At 41.4% G+C, this 16,444-nt stretch overlaps 1 protein-coding gene across 1 annotated transcript in view; it reads left to right on the forward strand.

Annotated features, from left to right (window-relative positions):
* The first annotated feature begins 1,950 nt into the window (after nt 1-1,950).
* kdrl (kinase insert domain receptor like) overlaps nt 1,951-16,444 on the forward strand; it is a 45,109-nt gene continuing 30,615 nt past the window's right edge. Inside the window, exons 1-10 of the mRNA XM_069171218.1 lie at nt 1,951-2,457; nt 8,798-8,888; nt 9,942-10,147; nt 11,826-11,953; nt 12,972-13,131; nt 13,245-13,381; nt 13,475-13,649; nt 13,845-13,971; nt 14,126-14,295; nt 15,734-15,890. Coding sequence (XP_069027319.1) covers nt 2,397-2,457; nt 8,798-8,888; nt 9,942-10,147; nt 11,826-11,953; nt 12,972-13,131; nt 13,245-13,381; nt 13,475-13,649; nt 13,845-13,971; nt 14,126-14,295; nt 15,734-15,890 — 1,412 coding nt within the window. The 5' untranslated portion in view covers nt 1,951-2,396. The remainder of the gene's footprint in view (nt 2,458-8,797; nt 8,889-9,941; nt 10,148-11,825; nt 11,954-12,971; nt 13,132-13,244; nt 13,382-13,474; nt 13,650-13,844; nt 13,972-14,125; nt 14,296-15,733; nt 15,891-16,444) is intronic.

The raw sequence follows: 16,444 nt of genomic DNA on the forward strand, positions 1-16,444 counted from the left end.
CCAATGGGAATGTTTCCTTTACTGAAGTCTACACACTAAGACAATTGTCAAAATGCTGTTTCTGACTAAAGTCAACTCTTTCTTAGGCATTTTATAGCCTATTTGTGTTCTCCTTAAATGTTTATGCTGATAATTTGTCATCCAGTATGTCACATTTGTTCATTCACAAATCTGCAAAGTGCAAGGGGTGAATTTACTGTTGCTTCACCACCAGACTGTAACAGTGAATGTCCACAGTCTCGAGTATATACACACAGCAAAAGTTATTCAACACGCTAGCCTACAATGTCCCCCTTTGTGGATTGAACCAAGCAGAACAGCTAAGTTTTTTTGTGTAGTGTCTTTCAAGCCACCCAAATATGGATGGGGATTTTTGCGAGTGGCTTCATGAGACGATGTATAAAAACAGTGAACTCAACTACTGATAGTGTAAAGGAAATATCGGAATTCTTCAGTTCTGAAAGTATAGTCTTAAAAACAGAAAACCAAAAGGCTCCTACTGCGAATTGTCTCCAACATGTCCATTGTTCTCACGTGGCATATCTCTGAGGTGTTGTTTAGGTCACATGTCAATAATGCTTACACATACACCACTTTAACCTTCCACTTACTTTACTTTTGCTCAGACATGCACATACAAATCACACTCATACGCCTCCAGCCCTTACAGACACACACAACTTTTTTTTCATTCACATCTAAAGCTTGGGAGAAAAAGTTGTGTATGTGTGAGGATAAAGCAGCGTATGCACTGATGTTTTATTTTATATGTTACGTGGGCTGAAAGTGTAGTTTATCTGCAAGTTAAAGGTAGTGCGACCTTTTTTTCCTTATGTGCAAGAAAAAGTGGTGTATCTGCAAGCTTTATATATGTGAGGAAAAAGTGCTGTATATGCTAAGGAAAAGTGGCGTATGTGCATGTGCAAGAGAAAATGATGTTTGTGCAAACAAAAGCGATGCATATGTGAGGTTGTTTTTTTGTTTTTTTTGTACGTGCAAGAAAAAGTCCTGTATTTGCAAGCTTTCTTGATATATGGCCTAAACGGCACCTCATACATATTATTTTCCTGCTGCAGGGATGGAAGAGTGGCACTCGTCACATTTCACTCGTGCCGTGCCTCATCTATAGCGTGCACCACCAGATCCAGTCCCCAATACAGTCGCTGTTGAGTCCACGATGTGGGCGGAAAGGTGAGGGCAGGATGTTCCTATTTACAGGCCTGCTATATGACCTGCAGTAGCAAATTAATTGTTGTGATTGATAAAAGAAAACAGTGTGTCCACAAACTGCAGGGTACGGCAGGAAAAAGGACGATTATTTACATTGATATAAAAAACAGTGTATCCTGTTTCCGAGGTTAAAAATAAATCCAGCAAATGTTTATTCTAAACACTTGGGCAGATAGATCCAATCTGATATCACAGTGATTGTTTGTGTTTTATTGTTTTTCCTCTTGAGACAAGACAACCTCTGTTACCTTTAACCTCAGTTACAAAGTATAGATTGATTCAATCAAAGACAGTGTTACACACAAAGGTCAGTTAAGTACTTTGTTGATCTACTTTATAATTTAACCTAAATTTGGCACCTAGGAATGTGTTCACTGTCCACAGATCATAAAGGTAATTATAATTAGACCTTTATATGTTATTATTACATGATTGAAACACCGTTTCAGTTCATTTGAGTTACTTTTAGATTTTTACATGTTTATTACTATCCCTGCAGATTCTATTGGTTGCTCATTGTGATGGTTTGAGGAAATATGGACGTGCCTTGTCATTATTTTTCATTATTTTTCATTAAGTGATATCCTCCACAGCAGCCTCAAGAGTCCCCCTCCTCACCTCCCACCCCTCCCTCACAACAATGTGACGTTGCGTCCATTCCTCCGTGTCTCTATAAAACGTGTGTCACGCATGGACTGGAAGTGTTGCACAGAGGCGACAGGGAGGAGATATTGTCAAGGGCGCGCATGCAGGGCAGGAGCTGATTGATCCTTTCTTTTGTGAGCGTTACTAGCCACCGTCTTGAAACTTTAACATTATACCATCTATTAAATATAATTTATTCCACTTTTTTGTTGCACCTGCCCCGAGGATACAGCGGTACATCCGTCTCCTCATAGCGGGATCGGGAGCTGGACTACCAAGCTGCCCAGGAGAGCTCCCCCGCGAAACGCGTCATGGCACGCGGGTGAAGTTCGGCTTCTCTCTCCGTGCACACCTGAGGGTTTCGTGGATTTATAATACGCCTTTTAAAAGACCAATACGACTCTTAGATTTACTCGGTTGAAGAAGAAACTTTTGTCAGTCATCCGGAATTATAAACCTCTTCCAGGAACTCTTTATTACTTCATTTTTAACACAGTTTGGTTTTAGGGGAAGTTGGCAGGATGGCTTCATCAGAGTGCCTCAGACTCGTCGTTGTCATCTTGTGTTCATCACTCACAAATGGTAAGAAGTCATTCATGCCAATACACAGACTTGTTATTTACGCGTAGATAAGTTTTATGCATGAACGCACAGAAATTCAACATCGCACAGATTGATGTTTTGATTCTTTTCAATGAATAACTGAATGCATGATGTTTTTAACAATCAGTTATCAGGAGAAGTATGAGAACGGGATCTTTTATTCTCTTAATACTAATCTTATTCCTCACTTGAGTTGCGACCAATAGTTAATTTATTTACCAGTTTTTTGGAGATCTCAACTTGTGTTGTAATGTCCCTGTGTATTGATATGACAGTAGAATATACTGGGTGTATTGAAGGTTTAAAGAAAAGCATGCGTCAAAATATGACAGAAAATACGGAAAAGCAGAATGTGTCCACTCAGATTGTTATTGTGTCTGCAGTCCTCTCGTGCCACTGGAGGCAGTCTTACCCCGTTGTAATTGGGAAGTTGTTAATAAACTGGGGAAATCTGTTGACTGACAGGTAATTAGGCAGACTTTATGTTTTAATAAAGACTCGTTAAAGACTGAGTTTTACTAATGTAAATTGCATTGGTTGATTTGGATTTAGTTTCTTAGATATTCTGAACATTTTGCAAATCAGCACTTTGTTATTTATTATGGAAAAAAAAGTTGATTCCAGCCATTGTTATCTGTGAGTGAACAGGAGTAAACATTTTGGGAAGAGAAAGCATGTTTCTCCTGACTGTCCAATCAGCTTCATTGTCATTCCACAAAAACAACTTGGAGTATGAAGCATGGATGTTCCTCCACCTTGTGCCAGGTTGAGTGTGCCACTGAGATACACAGTAAGGCTTCCTCACCGTTACTAAATAAATACCCCATCCAAACAAAGGAAATACTATTCAGATCCAACACCCTCCCCCCACCACACACACACACACACACACACTCTTGTACACACTTTCAGCGTATGAAGCTTTGTCTACAATGTTTTTTAACTAGATTTCCTTCACTGTCCACACAAAGCGTGGGAAAGACGCAAGGAGGAAGCGGATGTAGGGACAAGAGGCAGCCTGGAATTGTTCTGGCTAGTAAAGGTCACGGAAATGTGACATGCTACCTGAGCAGAGATTTCTTCCTGGAGCTCCTTGTGCTCATATTCAGCTATGTCAAAACTTCACCCACAAGACAATGGCAGAGAGGAAAGGGGGTCATTGTTCCACTGACTGGTACATTCATTAGCTAGTAATAGTCATCAGGCTGTCTCTATTTATGCTGAGGTGTGTAACAGGTTTACTTTGGTAAAAGAAAATTAAAAAAAAAAAATTAAAAAAGGAACAAAGCTGTACAAATATGATAATGTCATGATTGGCCATACTACCCTACCCAAATTAAGATTCCTGTTGCCTTCTTTCAGCGATGCCAAAACGTCACAAGCTTAAATTTAGTCAGCGCTACAGAGAGGCATTAACAGAGGATTTTTACTGGAGGCATATGTTAACATTATTCTACTTTTACATTCACACTCCCACCATTTTTTTACTGTAATTATACAAGTGACTGAGATGAAAAAGCTAATAGAAACCTTGGCTAGTGGGTAATTTGTTGATATTTAACTTGTAGCTGCTTTTTATTGAAAAATGAGCACAGGCCAAGTGTGTTGTTTCATGACTTTTTGACACCAATTTAAATGAAGCAGACCAGCTCAGACTGAGACTCAGACTTTCTGCAATGTGTAATGGTGAATGACTCTAAGTCTTCTGCATCACTGGGGATGCAATGTGAGAAAAAATACTGACTTAGTGAAGTGTGTCTATGGATTTCAAAGATAGGTAGTTTACTAAAACGTATTATTTTGTTGGGCTTGTTAGTCTGTCTTAGAATGTAGAGACAAAACCAAAGGAGACAGGGGTCTTTTGTTCTGGCTGTAGAGTTACATTGGAGTCGGTGGTGTTTGAGAGCACAAGTCAAATTCTGCAAAAAAAACAGCAAAACAAATGGATGATTGAAACAAATAATGATTTAGGGGATGAGTAGAATTTAAACTACAAGCTGCCTTGATATTATTTTATCTTTTTATTTTACTTATAATGGTAAAATGTCCTCTTTTAGTTCAAAGTATCTGTCAATTATTTTATTTTCCTACAATCGAGACAGTTTTTCTATCCGAGGTGGTTGATGTGTCTAATTTGTATTGGACTCATTTCTCTTTTCCTGCTTGGACACTTGAGAAGGGCTGTAAAATGTTAGTGATGAGAGGTCAGCCAAGTGCAGTGCGGTTCTCATTGCTCACCAGCGGTTTGTCTGGGTCCGTGCAGGCAGCGCAAGAAAAACATATCCACGCACACACACACACACACACACACACACACACACACACACACTCACCTGGATTGGAAGACTTAACAGCTCAAAAAAGAAGTCCTTCTCTTAGACAGGGTTATTCAACTTTACAAATTGCTCTGTGTAGCTGTTCTTATGGGATTATTGCAACATCTGTTCTATACGAGGCATATCCATCTTCAGCTAGCAATCTTTTTTTTTAATCCTGCATGAGATTTTAATTTCAAGGAGCTTCTGTCTGCCTACTAGTCTTAATCATACATTATGGAACAGGAATCCTCTGGGTTTACTATTTAGGAGTCACATGCTGGAGATTGGAGGCTTGTTGGCTCAACGCAGCTTTATGTAACCTCGAATGGCCACCCATCATGGCCAGATGTTCCTTTATTTTGCTTTTTTAAGTGGAGTCTGGGGCATCTTGCCTCCAAATCTCCAAAGGCTAATATACGGCTAATAAGAAAGGCACTCTCCGTAACTGTTGTCTTAACCTATCAGTTGGCAAAGTGAAGGGTTTTCAGAAGGACTCTGTGTGAGAGAATACTTTAGGATTACATGTTGCACAGCCAGAGCAGTGGTAGCGACTTCTTACTGTGGCAGGTGGCCCCAGGTCTTCTCAAAGGTTAAGTGTTGTGTTTAGTGTTGAGCCTTTAGTAAATTTGTCAATCTCAACTCTACCTAAAATCAACGTGCAGCAGGATACCGTGACACTGTGAGCCGGTGCCATGCTTAAACTTGTACATCTGCGGATATGAATCAAGCCAAAGTTCATTAAAAGGTAATTGAGTTGTACCAAATTCCCTTTGAAGTAGTAACCTGGAACTACCCACTGAGAGATCATATTGAAAAAAGTTCAACATGATAATGTTAATGTATTGTGTGTTGCATTGGTTTACAATTATTAGAGTATAAACAGGACAAACATATTGCACACGTCCCCTGGAACCTTCAAAGGAAACCTATGTCTGTGACTGCTGCAGATTGGCAACTGTTGCGCTCCTGTCACCATGGTCACACTATGGTGAAGATGACTCACCGAGGGCGACCGTACTCTACTCTTTTGTTAAATTCACTCTCCACCTTCTTTCTGTCCTTTGTTTTCACAAACGTGCAAGGGACAAAGGATCATCATGCTGTATTGTTAATTTTACCTTGTAAAATACCATAAAAAGACCCTCCAACCTCCATCCACCCACCCTCCCACCGACTCCCAAGACAGTCGCGTTGTTTCATGATGGGAGGAAGTACAGGGAGATGAAGAGTATTTTCTGTAAAAGAGAAGGGAATTCCGCACATTATTCTGTGCACTTGAAGGGCCGTGACTTGGGGTTTCCTGTTCAATTCAATGACAGTACAGTCATTTCATACAGTAATAGTGATTTTTATTACGCAACCATGAGTTACTGGCAGTGTGCCGCAACAACAAGGCTGGTGACATCTTGCCAATAGTTAGGCCAACCTTTCCTTTCACATTTTCCCTCAACGCCTCTATAGTTGATCTTATTACTGGTCTCTGTAACGGTTTGTTGTATCTTCAATCTTTAGTTTTATAATGTTGTTGTAAAGTGGTAACCATGCTGTAGTTATTGGATTCAAATACCAATAGACATGGCTGCAAATCAGTCTAGAAATATGAGACAATAATTCAAATAACAATAATACAAATATAATAACTAACCAGAGAAGTTTATTTTTAAATGCTTTTTTTTATCACAATTCAAAGCATCACAGTTCAAATATCTCAAAATATGTCTTCGCCATGTCATAACACATCAAACCAATGCTCTTTTTCTGATTATATGATTATAAATCAGTTACATGTTATGCATAATCCTTTAAATTTGATGTAAGGAAAGTGTGTCATTATTTTCAGCTGCACTGCTGAACCTTTGGCTTGAAGAACTCAGCCTTTGTCATTGTTTGTCTGTTCTTTCAGACTAAATATTTTAGCATTGTCTCTGCCGCCAACATTTCAGAATAGTGTAGAGTAGATCCTGGAAACCAAACGTTTGAAATATTTGTCTTTATTTTCTGACTTGTCGTGAACCTACCACAAATGTTTTTCCAAACACCATGTCCTGTTCCACTTCCTTTAATCAGTGCCAAGTGAGGACAAGGACATACAAATGGGATCCTGGTCTAATCTTAGTTAACTTAGCCCTGTGTCAATCATCAGTTTGATGCTGTGTGACTTGCTGAAGACCCCATCGTGAGTTGACTGAATCAGAAGTCACTCCAGCCTCTCTCTCTCTCTCACTCTCACTCCTTCACTCTTTTTGTTGCATGCCTGCCCTCTTTTTAATGGCTCTTAATGAGAACCAGCTTTAGGCCTCTTTGAACCAACACAATAAGCACAATTTCTAGCATTTTTCAGGCAATATCCTGGAGGAATGCAGCACACAGCTGTTGCGGGGGGTTAGGGTTGTCGGGATGCTTGCTGAGGTCAGCGCTGGGCAGTCACTCAGGCAGGTGGGAGTTTTTGAGGGTTTGGGTGTAGAGAGACAACAACGGGATAGTTTTTTCTCTCTTTCTTTTCTTCCGCAGTATTTTTTTCAGGGGGCTGCTGGAGGCCCCTGCTGATTTATCCATCTGTAGTGCATTACTGGGGAGAATAGGGCAAAAAAAAAAAATGGCTAGTTATAAAAGATGAGCATGCTGTCTGTGCAATTCAAGGTCAAGATGATGTTTTTGGTTACGTTGGATACCAGCATTTATATACAAATCAGAACTTTAGTCAAAAACAAGGCAATTTGAACATGCAGAAATTAGTCTGGCAGACAGCAACATAATACAAGTCATGTCGAGTTTTGTTTAAGTCACTATTCTTGTTTCCAGTAATTAATTTACGTAAACTTGCGCCAGTTTGCAGATGTGAAGCAAGAACACTGCAGATTAGAAAGCTTCTAAGGAAATTAGTTTGACAGCTGCAAATAGACCAACTACAGCTATTAACTTAAAAAAAGTGCATATTATGTGATTGTCTATTAAGCATGTGGTATCGCAACATGAAAGAGTGCAAGCCCCAACCCTTCCCCTCAGCTTAACCTTGGATAATAAAACAATGATGTTATAATAGCTTGTGAGGAAGTGGATATTGAGTACCACTGCCAACACTGGCAGTATCAGCTCATTCTTAGCTCGACAGCTGTTCTGAATAATACACAAATACTAGGTGGATGTGTGTGAGTGAGTGCTTTTCTATGCGTGAATGCATGGGTTTGTAAATGCAGGTGTGCTGGTGTGGGTTTCCAGGTGCATGTGAACTCATATGTGAACATACATGTGTCACTTTTACATTGTGTAACTGTCATGAAAAAAAAAGTGCTACAAATAAACGTTTCCCTGAAGACTTTCATTTTTGGAGGATAGACTTCATAAACTTGACCACAATGACAAGCTTTCCTGGGACCTTAATATAAAGAAGGAAATCACATGTCGGACTGACACCTGGATAGCAGAGGGAATCAGTGTTTCCCTATGTTGATCGCTGTTGGAGAGACCTCTCAACAGATTCAGCTGGCTGCACAAGTGGCCACCTTTGAGTCAGACAAATTGTTGTCCCGCATGCTACTGTAAGAACAGCATTCAGAGTGCGGGGTCAATATTAGATGAAAGATGGCTTTTCCAAAAAGAGGAAAAACGTAAGAGATGGGGTCTGCCTCAGTTCTTGCTGATTCTGACTGCTCCGACCTTTCTGGTGAAGTGGCACAGCTGCTCTCCATATCATCTCCCTCGATTCCACCTTTACTCTGCCTTTCCTTTGTGCTCATCCCAGACCATCCATTCAGCAACCTGCCCTTCAGCGCCGGAAACACCCCCAGTGCGCTCACAGTATACAACCACTTGCATGGGAGGCTGAAGCAGTACTGCACAAAGTGAAACCACATTGCCAGCACTAAAGTGATTCGTGGGAATTTCCAACTTCCATCATGCTTAGTGCAATAATGACAGATACAAACCATTTGAGAGATGCTGTGAATGTGCAGGTTTGTTGAGCTTTCTCCCTAAATTCACTGTATGTGTGTGTTCAACAGGACACTCGGAGAGTGAGCCCTCCCCTAACATTCTGCCCGCTGACAATCCACTCATTCTTCAAAAGGATGATCTGTTAATCCTCACATGCAGGTATGTATCTTAACACACCCACCGGTGTCAATGCCAGTCAGTTCTAAATGTAACATTTCACCAGTAAATCCACTCAAGTACTGTACTAAACTGTGACTTCAGTCTGTTTTTGTGATAATTAAACAAGATTATGGCTCCATGTTTTTCTTGCCTCTTTCTGGTCAGTTATCAGGGGTCAGTCAGGAGTTTCTGAACAGTCACCGCAGCTAAAAAGTTCAGACTTGGGGTCTCATTACATGACAGAAAGGCCAGAGGCAAAATAAACGCTTCATGCTTCGGTCTCAGTACACTTGCTGGCTACAAAGAAGCTGAGACAATCCTTGACAAGAACCAGTGATGGTGGTCCACATTTATCAGCCATTCCTTGACGGGGTGGTGGGACCCAACTGTGCTGCATTCACGTTTGTGAAGAATTTAGGGTATTGCATCATTTTGTAGGCCTGCGAAGAATGTTCAGTAATTCACATCTATCTAATGTGATGTTTCCCTACAAGGCCGTATACCGAGACGCCTGACCCATACAGTGCTGTCTTGTTTTCTGTCATTGGATGAGAACTGGAGCTTGTTTGACCCAAAATTCTGCAGGCACAGGCAGTGGTATGCAAGACATGTTTGATGTTCCTCTGGGATCTCTTTAATGAGAGTTTTAAAATTGATTCTGTGTGGAAAGAATGTGTTAGCTGAGCACATCATTCAAGAAAAACATGTTCCCATGTGAAAGTTCAAGTTGTTGGATAACTCAAGATTAACTCAAAATATACTTACAATGACCATCAAGCCAGAAAGTCCCAAGGGCAGAAGCAGCCGCTGCCATCCTGAACTGAAAAGGCTTGTAAGGCCTTTGCCAGCTGTGACACTTCTCCTCAAAATAGATCCTAGTTATACAGTGTTTTATTTTTTTACAGAGAACAAATCAACAGTAAAGTAATATTAATGTGTCATATCAAATAGTCACCTCAATCAAGTAGCCTCAATCATCAAACCTTTAGTCAACTCGACTGATTTAAGAGACATTGTCTTGATCTAATCCTGTCCCTTCTTGTCTTCTGTCAGTGGACATGGCGTCTTGCACTGGGCACTTGCCGATGGCGAACGATCAATCCCATCAGAGGGGGTGAAGGTGGAGCAGTGCAATTCGAGTCATCACTGCAGCAAACTGACCGTCACACACCTGAGTGCCAATGACATGGGAAGATACACCTGCAAATATTTCAAAGCTGGTTCAGTCCACATCACATCAACCTATGTCTTTTTCCAAGGTGAGACCTGCAAAGCGTTTTTCACATGGGGTATTGGTCGTGACCTGCACAGCAGAAACTTATGCCGTCTTCTCAGATTTGTGATTATAAAATTATCCCCTCCAGTCCAGAATGTAAGTTTGCAAAATGCATGAGAAAAACTGAATGTAATGTTGTTTAGAAATTCAATGAACTTCTCTATAAAATACAGTATAACACTGATAAGGTCTCTCTTGATCTCAATGGGACTAAGTTTTCTCTTTTTAATTTTTTTTTTTTTTTTTTTTTTTTTTTTTTATATACACAATTTTGCTATGTTTGTTTTTGTGAAATTCATGGAAAACTAGGGATAACAAAAAAAAAGATTTTCACAGGATGATTGTCATCTGCTGATGCCAGTTGAGGGGTGAACTGAAGTGAACCCACAAATAGCAGCATTTAATGAACACAATGAAATGGGAATTGAGCAATCTGATATTTCCTGCAAGGTAAAAGAGTTCAAAATCATCGACTGCAGCAAGATTAGAAGAGTCCACTAGTCAAGTAGATGACAAGAAGAAATATCAAAAGAAAGAAACAAGGAAGTTAGGAAGAAGTTACTGAATCTCGTGCACGAGGTGTTTCTGCAGTTATTGCTTACGTGCAGGATGCTGACTTTAATCTACTGGCAGTCAGACTGAGGTTGCCACAGGTCTCCTTCTCAGAGCGAGAGAGAGGTCGAAAGGAAGTAGTTTCAGTGGTACTGTGGTTTCTTCTGGAGGTGAAAGGGTGAGCATGATTGCACGGGAAGCCCTGGTCATTGACTGTGGTTTCCTGCTTCAGCTACTGTTTTCCCAAGTCTTCACGAAAGCGTCACATGGCACTGGTTACAGTTTCAGTATCATTGAAGTGGAGATTCTGTTGGGCAGCAGAAAGAAAGCAGATTTGAATGTCAGCCTCAACCCATTTGACCTAGATGTTTTTTTTTATAATTTAAAACAGTTGGTATAAAGATAAAGTTATTAACTATTGGCCCACACAATAAGCTATTATGTAAAGCTAGATGTGCATGTGGTTTGCCTCGTCTGCTGTGCCTGTGTTTAGTCTACCACTTACTAATTTAGCGACACCCTCCTTTCAAGTCCCCTCAGTTCTTTATGAGATTATTTTCAACTAATTGTTCCTTTATCACACTATTAATGCTTGACCTCACACCAGTCACAAATTGTTTGTGTTGCTGTAAATTTCCCACCGTTGTAGTGTGATGCTTGGCTCCCCGGTAGGAACGCACCACTAGCCTAAGAGCTCTTTCTGTCCTCTGCTGGCTTGAAATAACTAATGCTACAACCGCATATCCCAAAAAGGCAGACAACCATTCACACTCACATTCGCACCAGTTATCCTAACTTCCATGTGTTTGGACTGTGGGGGAAAACTCAAACACACTTCTAAACCCACTTAGGCACAGGGGCAGAATATGCAGAACTCATAGACAAGTCTCAGCCTGTCAGCAGGTTTGGACTCATAACCCTCCTACTGTGAGGCAATAGTGCTAATCACTGAATTTTTTTTTTTTAATGTTTTCCAGAATAAAAGCTGTAAATTCTTCTGCAAAACAAGTTTATCCAAATGTATGCTTTGGTATGCTTTGAGGTGCAGTTTCTGTCTGACCTGTATTGAAGATGTCACTTATTTTGGAGACTTCATTTTCGTCCCTTAGATCCCGAGCAACCATTGGTGGAGTCCCGTTATTCTACACCTTATGTTCTGGGTATCTACAGGCATGAGACGAGCCTCGTGGTCCCCTGCCGGACATCCTCTCCTGATATTGCTGTGTCACTGACAGGGGTAAGGCCTCACAAAGACAGTAATGTCACACCTTCTGCACATGCCTTCCACTTGTGGGGTGAATTGTTATATTGTACTGGATATATATTGTAATACACAATGCTCCATAGACGTTGCTGGACATGGACTTTGAAGAAAATCACAAGATTGCTATAAATACCGCAGCAGGGTATCCTCGTTTGTCATCTCTATGCTTAGGGCGTGTCAATGGTTCTCACACCCTGTGTGTGTTAAGTCACTCTGTTGCACAGAAACAAACCGGGGACAGTGGCGCAGCGAAGGGAGTCATCCTGTCTACTTCCTGTAAGAGCAGGAAGGTGCTCCAAGAGTGTTTTTCTCAGAATAGAATCTCAGACTAAATTTAATCCCTCCTCGCTTACAAACATCAGGAAATGCAGTAGAAAAACAGAACAGACTGTGTCCAGTCACAGGAAACAACAGGTAACTTAGCATGAGGATTGTAATTTTTGATCCCAGAAGAAGTGCTTATACTTGTCTTCAGCAACATTAGACCATGCAAAAGTTGCCATGCCAACCACAAAGGTGTGTGCTTTTTTGTCCTATCCGTGACTGATATACAACTGATTGCCATAGTGCCTATTGTGGACAAACATCTCTGACTCTGATGGCACAGATAGCGGTTTGTGTGACCTTCCTGCTATCAGTAAATCTACGGCACTCCTCCTTCCTGCTCTCTTTCCTTCCTACTCTCCCTCGCCTCCTCTCCCAGCCCAACTCCTGACATGAGAACAAACAGCAGCAGGCACGTACATCCTTTTCCGAGTCCGCAGTGGTATGAGCATAAATGATTGCAGAGGTTACACACCACAGAACAATAAAACCTAATTAGAGCCTCACTCTAACAGATGTCTGTCCCCAGCTGAGCCCAGTAGAGCATGACTTCCATGTTAAATGAAGTTGAGCGCCTCACTCTTTGTTCTATCTGGCTCACTGATCTTTAATGGACATCCCTAGTGTCATCAAATATTGCGGTTTTGTCTTTTTTTTTTTATTGTAGGTCCCAGAAATATCAGAGAAGATTGTTAAGGAAACGGTATGGGACCCAAAGGTGGGGTTCAAGATTCCCTATGGTCCCGACACGACGTACACTTTTCTCACCTGCAGCACCGTGGTCAACGGTCAAGAGTTCAAGACAATGTACATCCCTCAGAGACAAAGTGAGTGTGCTGTTTTTCTGGAGAAATTTTCTCATTGGAATATATAGACTACTGTTGATTTCTCCGGCTGTTCAGCATCTCACAGTCTATTTGTATTTGTCTCCGTTTTACAGCTCTTGTTCTCAATAATGTGAGGATCACCCCAGAGCGTGTCAAAGTGTTGGTCGGAGACACCCTCATCCTCAACTGCAGTGGGGAGACCACCTATAACGGAAGAATCAACTTCAGCTGGGATTTTCCAGGGAAAAAAGTAAGTCCAGGGTTTACTGTTTACACTACTGTATGTAAAAGGGACTATCACACCATGTAGCAGCAGTGGTAACGGTGCTTCCTTCGCCTTCAGGAAAATCGACATCATACCAAACAGCCTCCTAAACCCAAGCCCGCCATGGTTCTTGGAATGAGCAAGGTTTTAGTGTTGCCAAACATTACCATGGAGGACAGGGGAGTGTATCGCTGTAAAGCTGAGCTTGAACCCACCAAACACAGGAATGCTTCAGCAAAAGTCATTGTCTATGGTGAGTATACTTTCTATGGTTTATAACAAGTTTTTTTACAAATGATCAAAATACAACTAAGTAAGAATTTTAACATGTAAGTTATTGTGAGCAGTATGGGGTAATCCTATAATAATATGATGATAACTTTACCTTTATGCCCTTTTTTTCTCTGGCATTGATTCATTTGTTTTTGTCATAAATCTTCCTTTGCAGAACATCCATTCCTCAACATCTCCTATAGGTATGAGCGGCCCAGTACAGTCATTGTCAATGAGGGCAGAAAGAGGCTTGTGTTTGAGCCAAAGGTCAACGCTCTGCCACCGCCAGACACAACAGCATGGTATGTAACAGTTTAGAAGTAAAATAAATAAAGCTTGTGTAGTGATTGTGAGTGGAACCTTAAATTTATAACCTCATAAGTCAGTCATTTTCTTTTGATTTATTATGATAGTTTACGCATCACAAACAAACCTTTCCGCGGCTCATGTTTTCAGGTATAAGGATGGGGTTGCTATCCAAAAGAATTCCACTTGTTACAAGATGTCTGGTTTCAACTTGGTCATCACTGATGTGCAGCAGAAGCACGCCGGCGTCTTCACCATAAGCCTGGCCAACAAAGTGAAGGGCCTGTATAGGAATCTGAGCTACACTCTGGTAGTCGACGGTAAGACATTACCATGAACTTGATAACGATTTCTGATCCTGAGGAAAGGAAGCAGTGCCTCGGCTGTGGACTGAGGCTGCCCCAGCGCTCCTGCTGCTTTCAGTCCAGTTCACAGGACGGCAGGTAGCAGCTCTAGTATGAAAGGAATTTGGGGGCTTGTTGATTCCAGGGCTGGATTGAAGTAGCAGGGGCAGCTGTTGTTGATTATTGGGGCTCTTTTGAAGGGGCTTGGTGCAGTATGTAAATGGCCCGAGCTCTATTCAGCACACAGACTCCAGCCGCTCCAGACCCCCCCCCCATGGTCTCCAGCATTTATTTGCATCCTCACCATGTGTGTATACAGTGCAGCTCATACAAACAACATGTTCTATACACTATGTATACAGCTTGAGAGACACAAGGAGTGAGCATGTAATTCATTATTATGATGACTCTGTAAATAATGCTGAGAACTGTTAACACTAGCGGCTATAAATGTTGTAGCTGGTTAATGGCTACTATAGAGAACAGAGAAGTGTATATCCATTACTTCAAGCTCACCATGGGGGAAGGAGTGGGCAGAGCTATTTTAATTGCATTCTTTAAACATTTTCGTGGAATCCCAATAGCGTGCCTAAAAGTGGAAAAATCGGACCCCTTCTGGCTTGCATAAACTTTATTTATGGTCCTTGACTGTCCCGCTTCACGAAAACTTTATTTATTGGAATAACAAAAAATACAACACATGCAAATAAACAAAGTGAGGGGAGATTTCTGGTATCAATTAGAGAACTATTTTAAACTTTGTTCATCAATTGTTTAGAGTTGTCACAGTGCTTCAGATTATGAATTTGTTCGATGTGACAGCTTGCGTGCCTGCGTGCCTGCGTGCCCGCGTGCCCGCCTGCGTGCCTGCCTGCTTGCCTGCGTGCCTGCGCGCCTGTGTGCCTGCCTGCCTGCGTGCGTGGTGGAATGCAAGTTTTTGCGGTTCGCCAAACTATGTCACTGTGTGTAGCTGAACTGTTTCAGCTGTTCAGAATGCAGAGAATGGCCTGGTGATGTGGACTGCCTCCTGAGGTGGCACAAGTATCTCTGTCTGTTGTTCATTATAGCGCACATGGTTGAATCACTGACTGAGGCATGGGCCACGGCAGGGTCGTTCTTTGACCTACAGCCCCGGGCCAGCCAATCATCCCGCCATTCTTCTCTTACACAGTATCTAAAGGACAACTGGTGTCAATGGCACGTTTTTTTTCATGGCTATCCATCATGATTGTCGTCCCTCATTATAAAGACATTATGAGATCCCACAACGGGCAGGGTCAGGACAGTGGATGGTGGATGGTTGATGGTTGATCTAACCTGTTGTCTCTCTCTTTCTCTTTCACTCTCACTCTCCCGCCCCCCTGTTTTTGTATGCCTGTCTGTGTACTTGCTTTTGTCTGCTTGTCTGTCTCAGTGAAGCCAACTATTTCAGAGGCGGAGCTTGCCACTGTGGACGTGCAACCCTATATGTCTGGCAAACAGCACCAGCTTACCTGCACTGCCTATGGGCTGCCTTTGCCAACCATCACTTGGCTCTGGCAACCGTGTCACTCAGACCCAACATTTAAAAAGTGAGTCACATTCTTGTTATGTTCTGAGCATCAAAATGTTATGTAGACCTGCATTCATGGTGGGAAAACATCCACAGGGTTCCCACGGGTCAGGGGATTTCAGGGAATTTTTGAAACTCTTTTGTGAAAGTCAGTTTGCATGTTTTAATTTTAGTTGCCATTTATCAAAATTTTTGTCAGTGAAAGTCAAGGAATTTGGCATTTGCATTAGAGTTCGAACCCTGCATCAACCAATCTTATTAATTATTATTAATTAAAAGCATCTCAGAAGGTTGTTTTTCCATATTTTAAGCACAGATTTAACATTAGAAATGGTTTATAAACAAGCCACTGATGTTTAGTCTTTATAAATCTGTTCCTTGCTTTAATTATGATATAAAAGGACCACATCATGAAATCTCAACATAATCTGATTCAAAATCAATTATATGTTACTAGCTGCCATTTACTCTGCACTGACTGTGGTGTTTCACTCAGTTACCTGTATGTTAAATTTTTAGCTGCAAGTTCACAGAAGAGTAAAAGATTTGATTCAAGTTAGTCTTCCCTCCTGA

This window comes from Embiotoca jacksoni, unplaced genomic scaffold (assembly GCF_022577435.1).
Source record: "Embiotoca jacksoni isolate LCO1_2020_lvr unplaced genomic scaffold, fEmbJac1.0.p SCAF_5, whole genome shotgun sequence".
Taxonomy (NCBI): Eukaryota; Metazoa; Chordata; class Actinopteri; family Embiotocidae; genus Embiotoca; species Embiotoca jacksoni.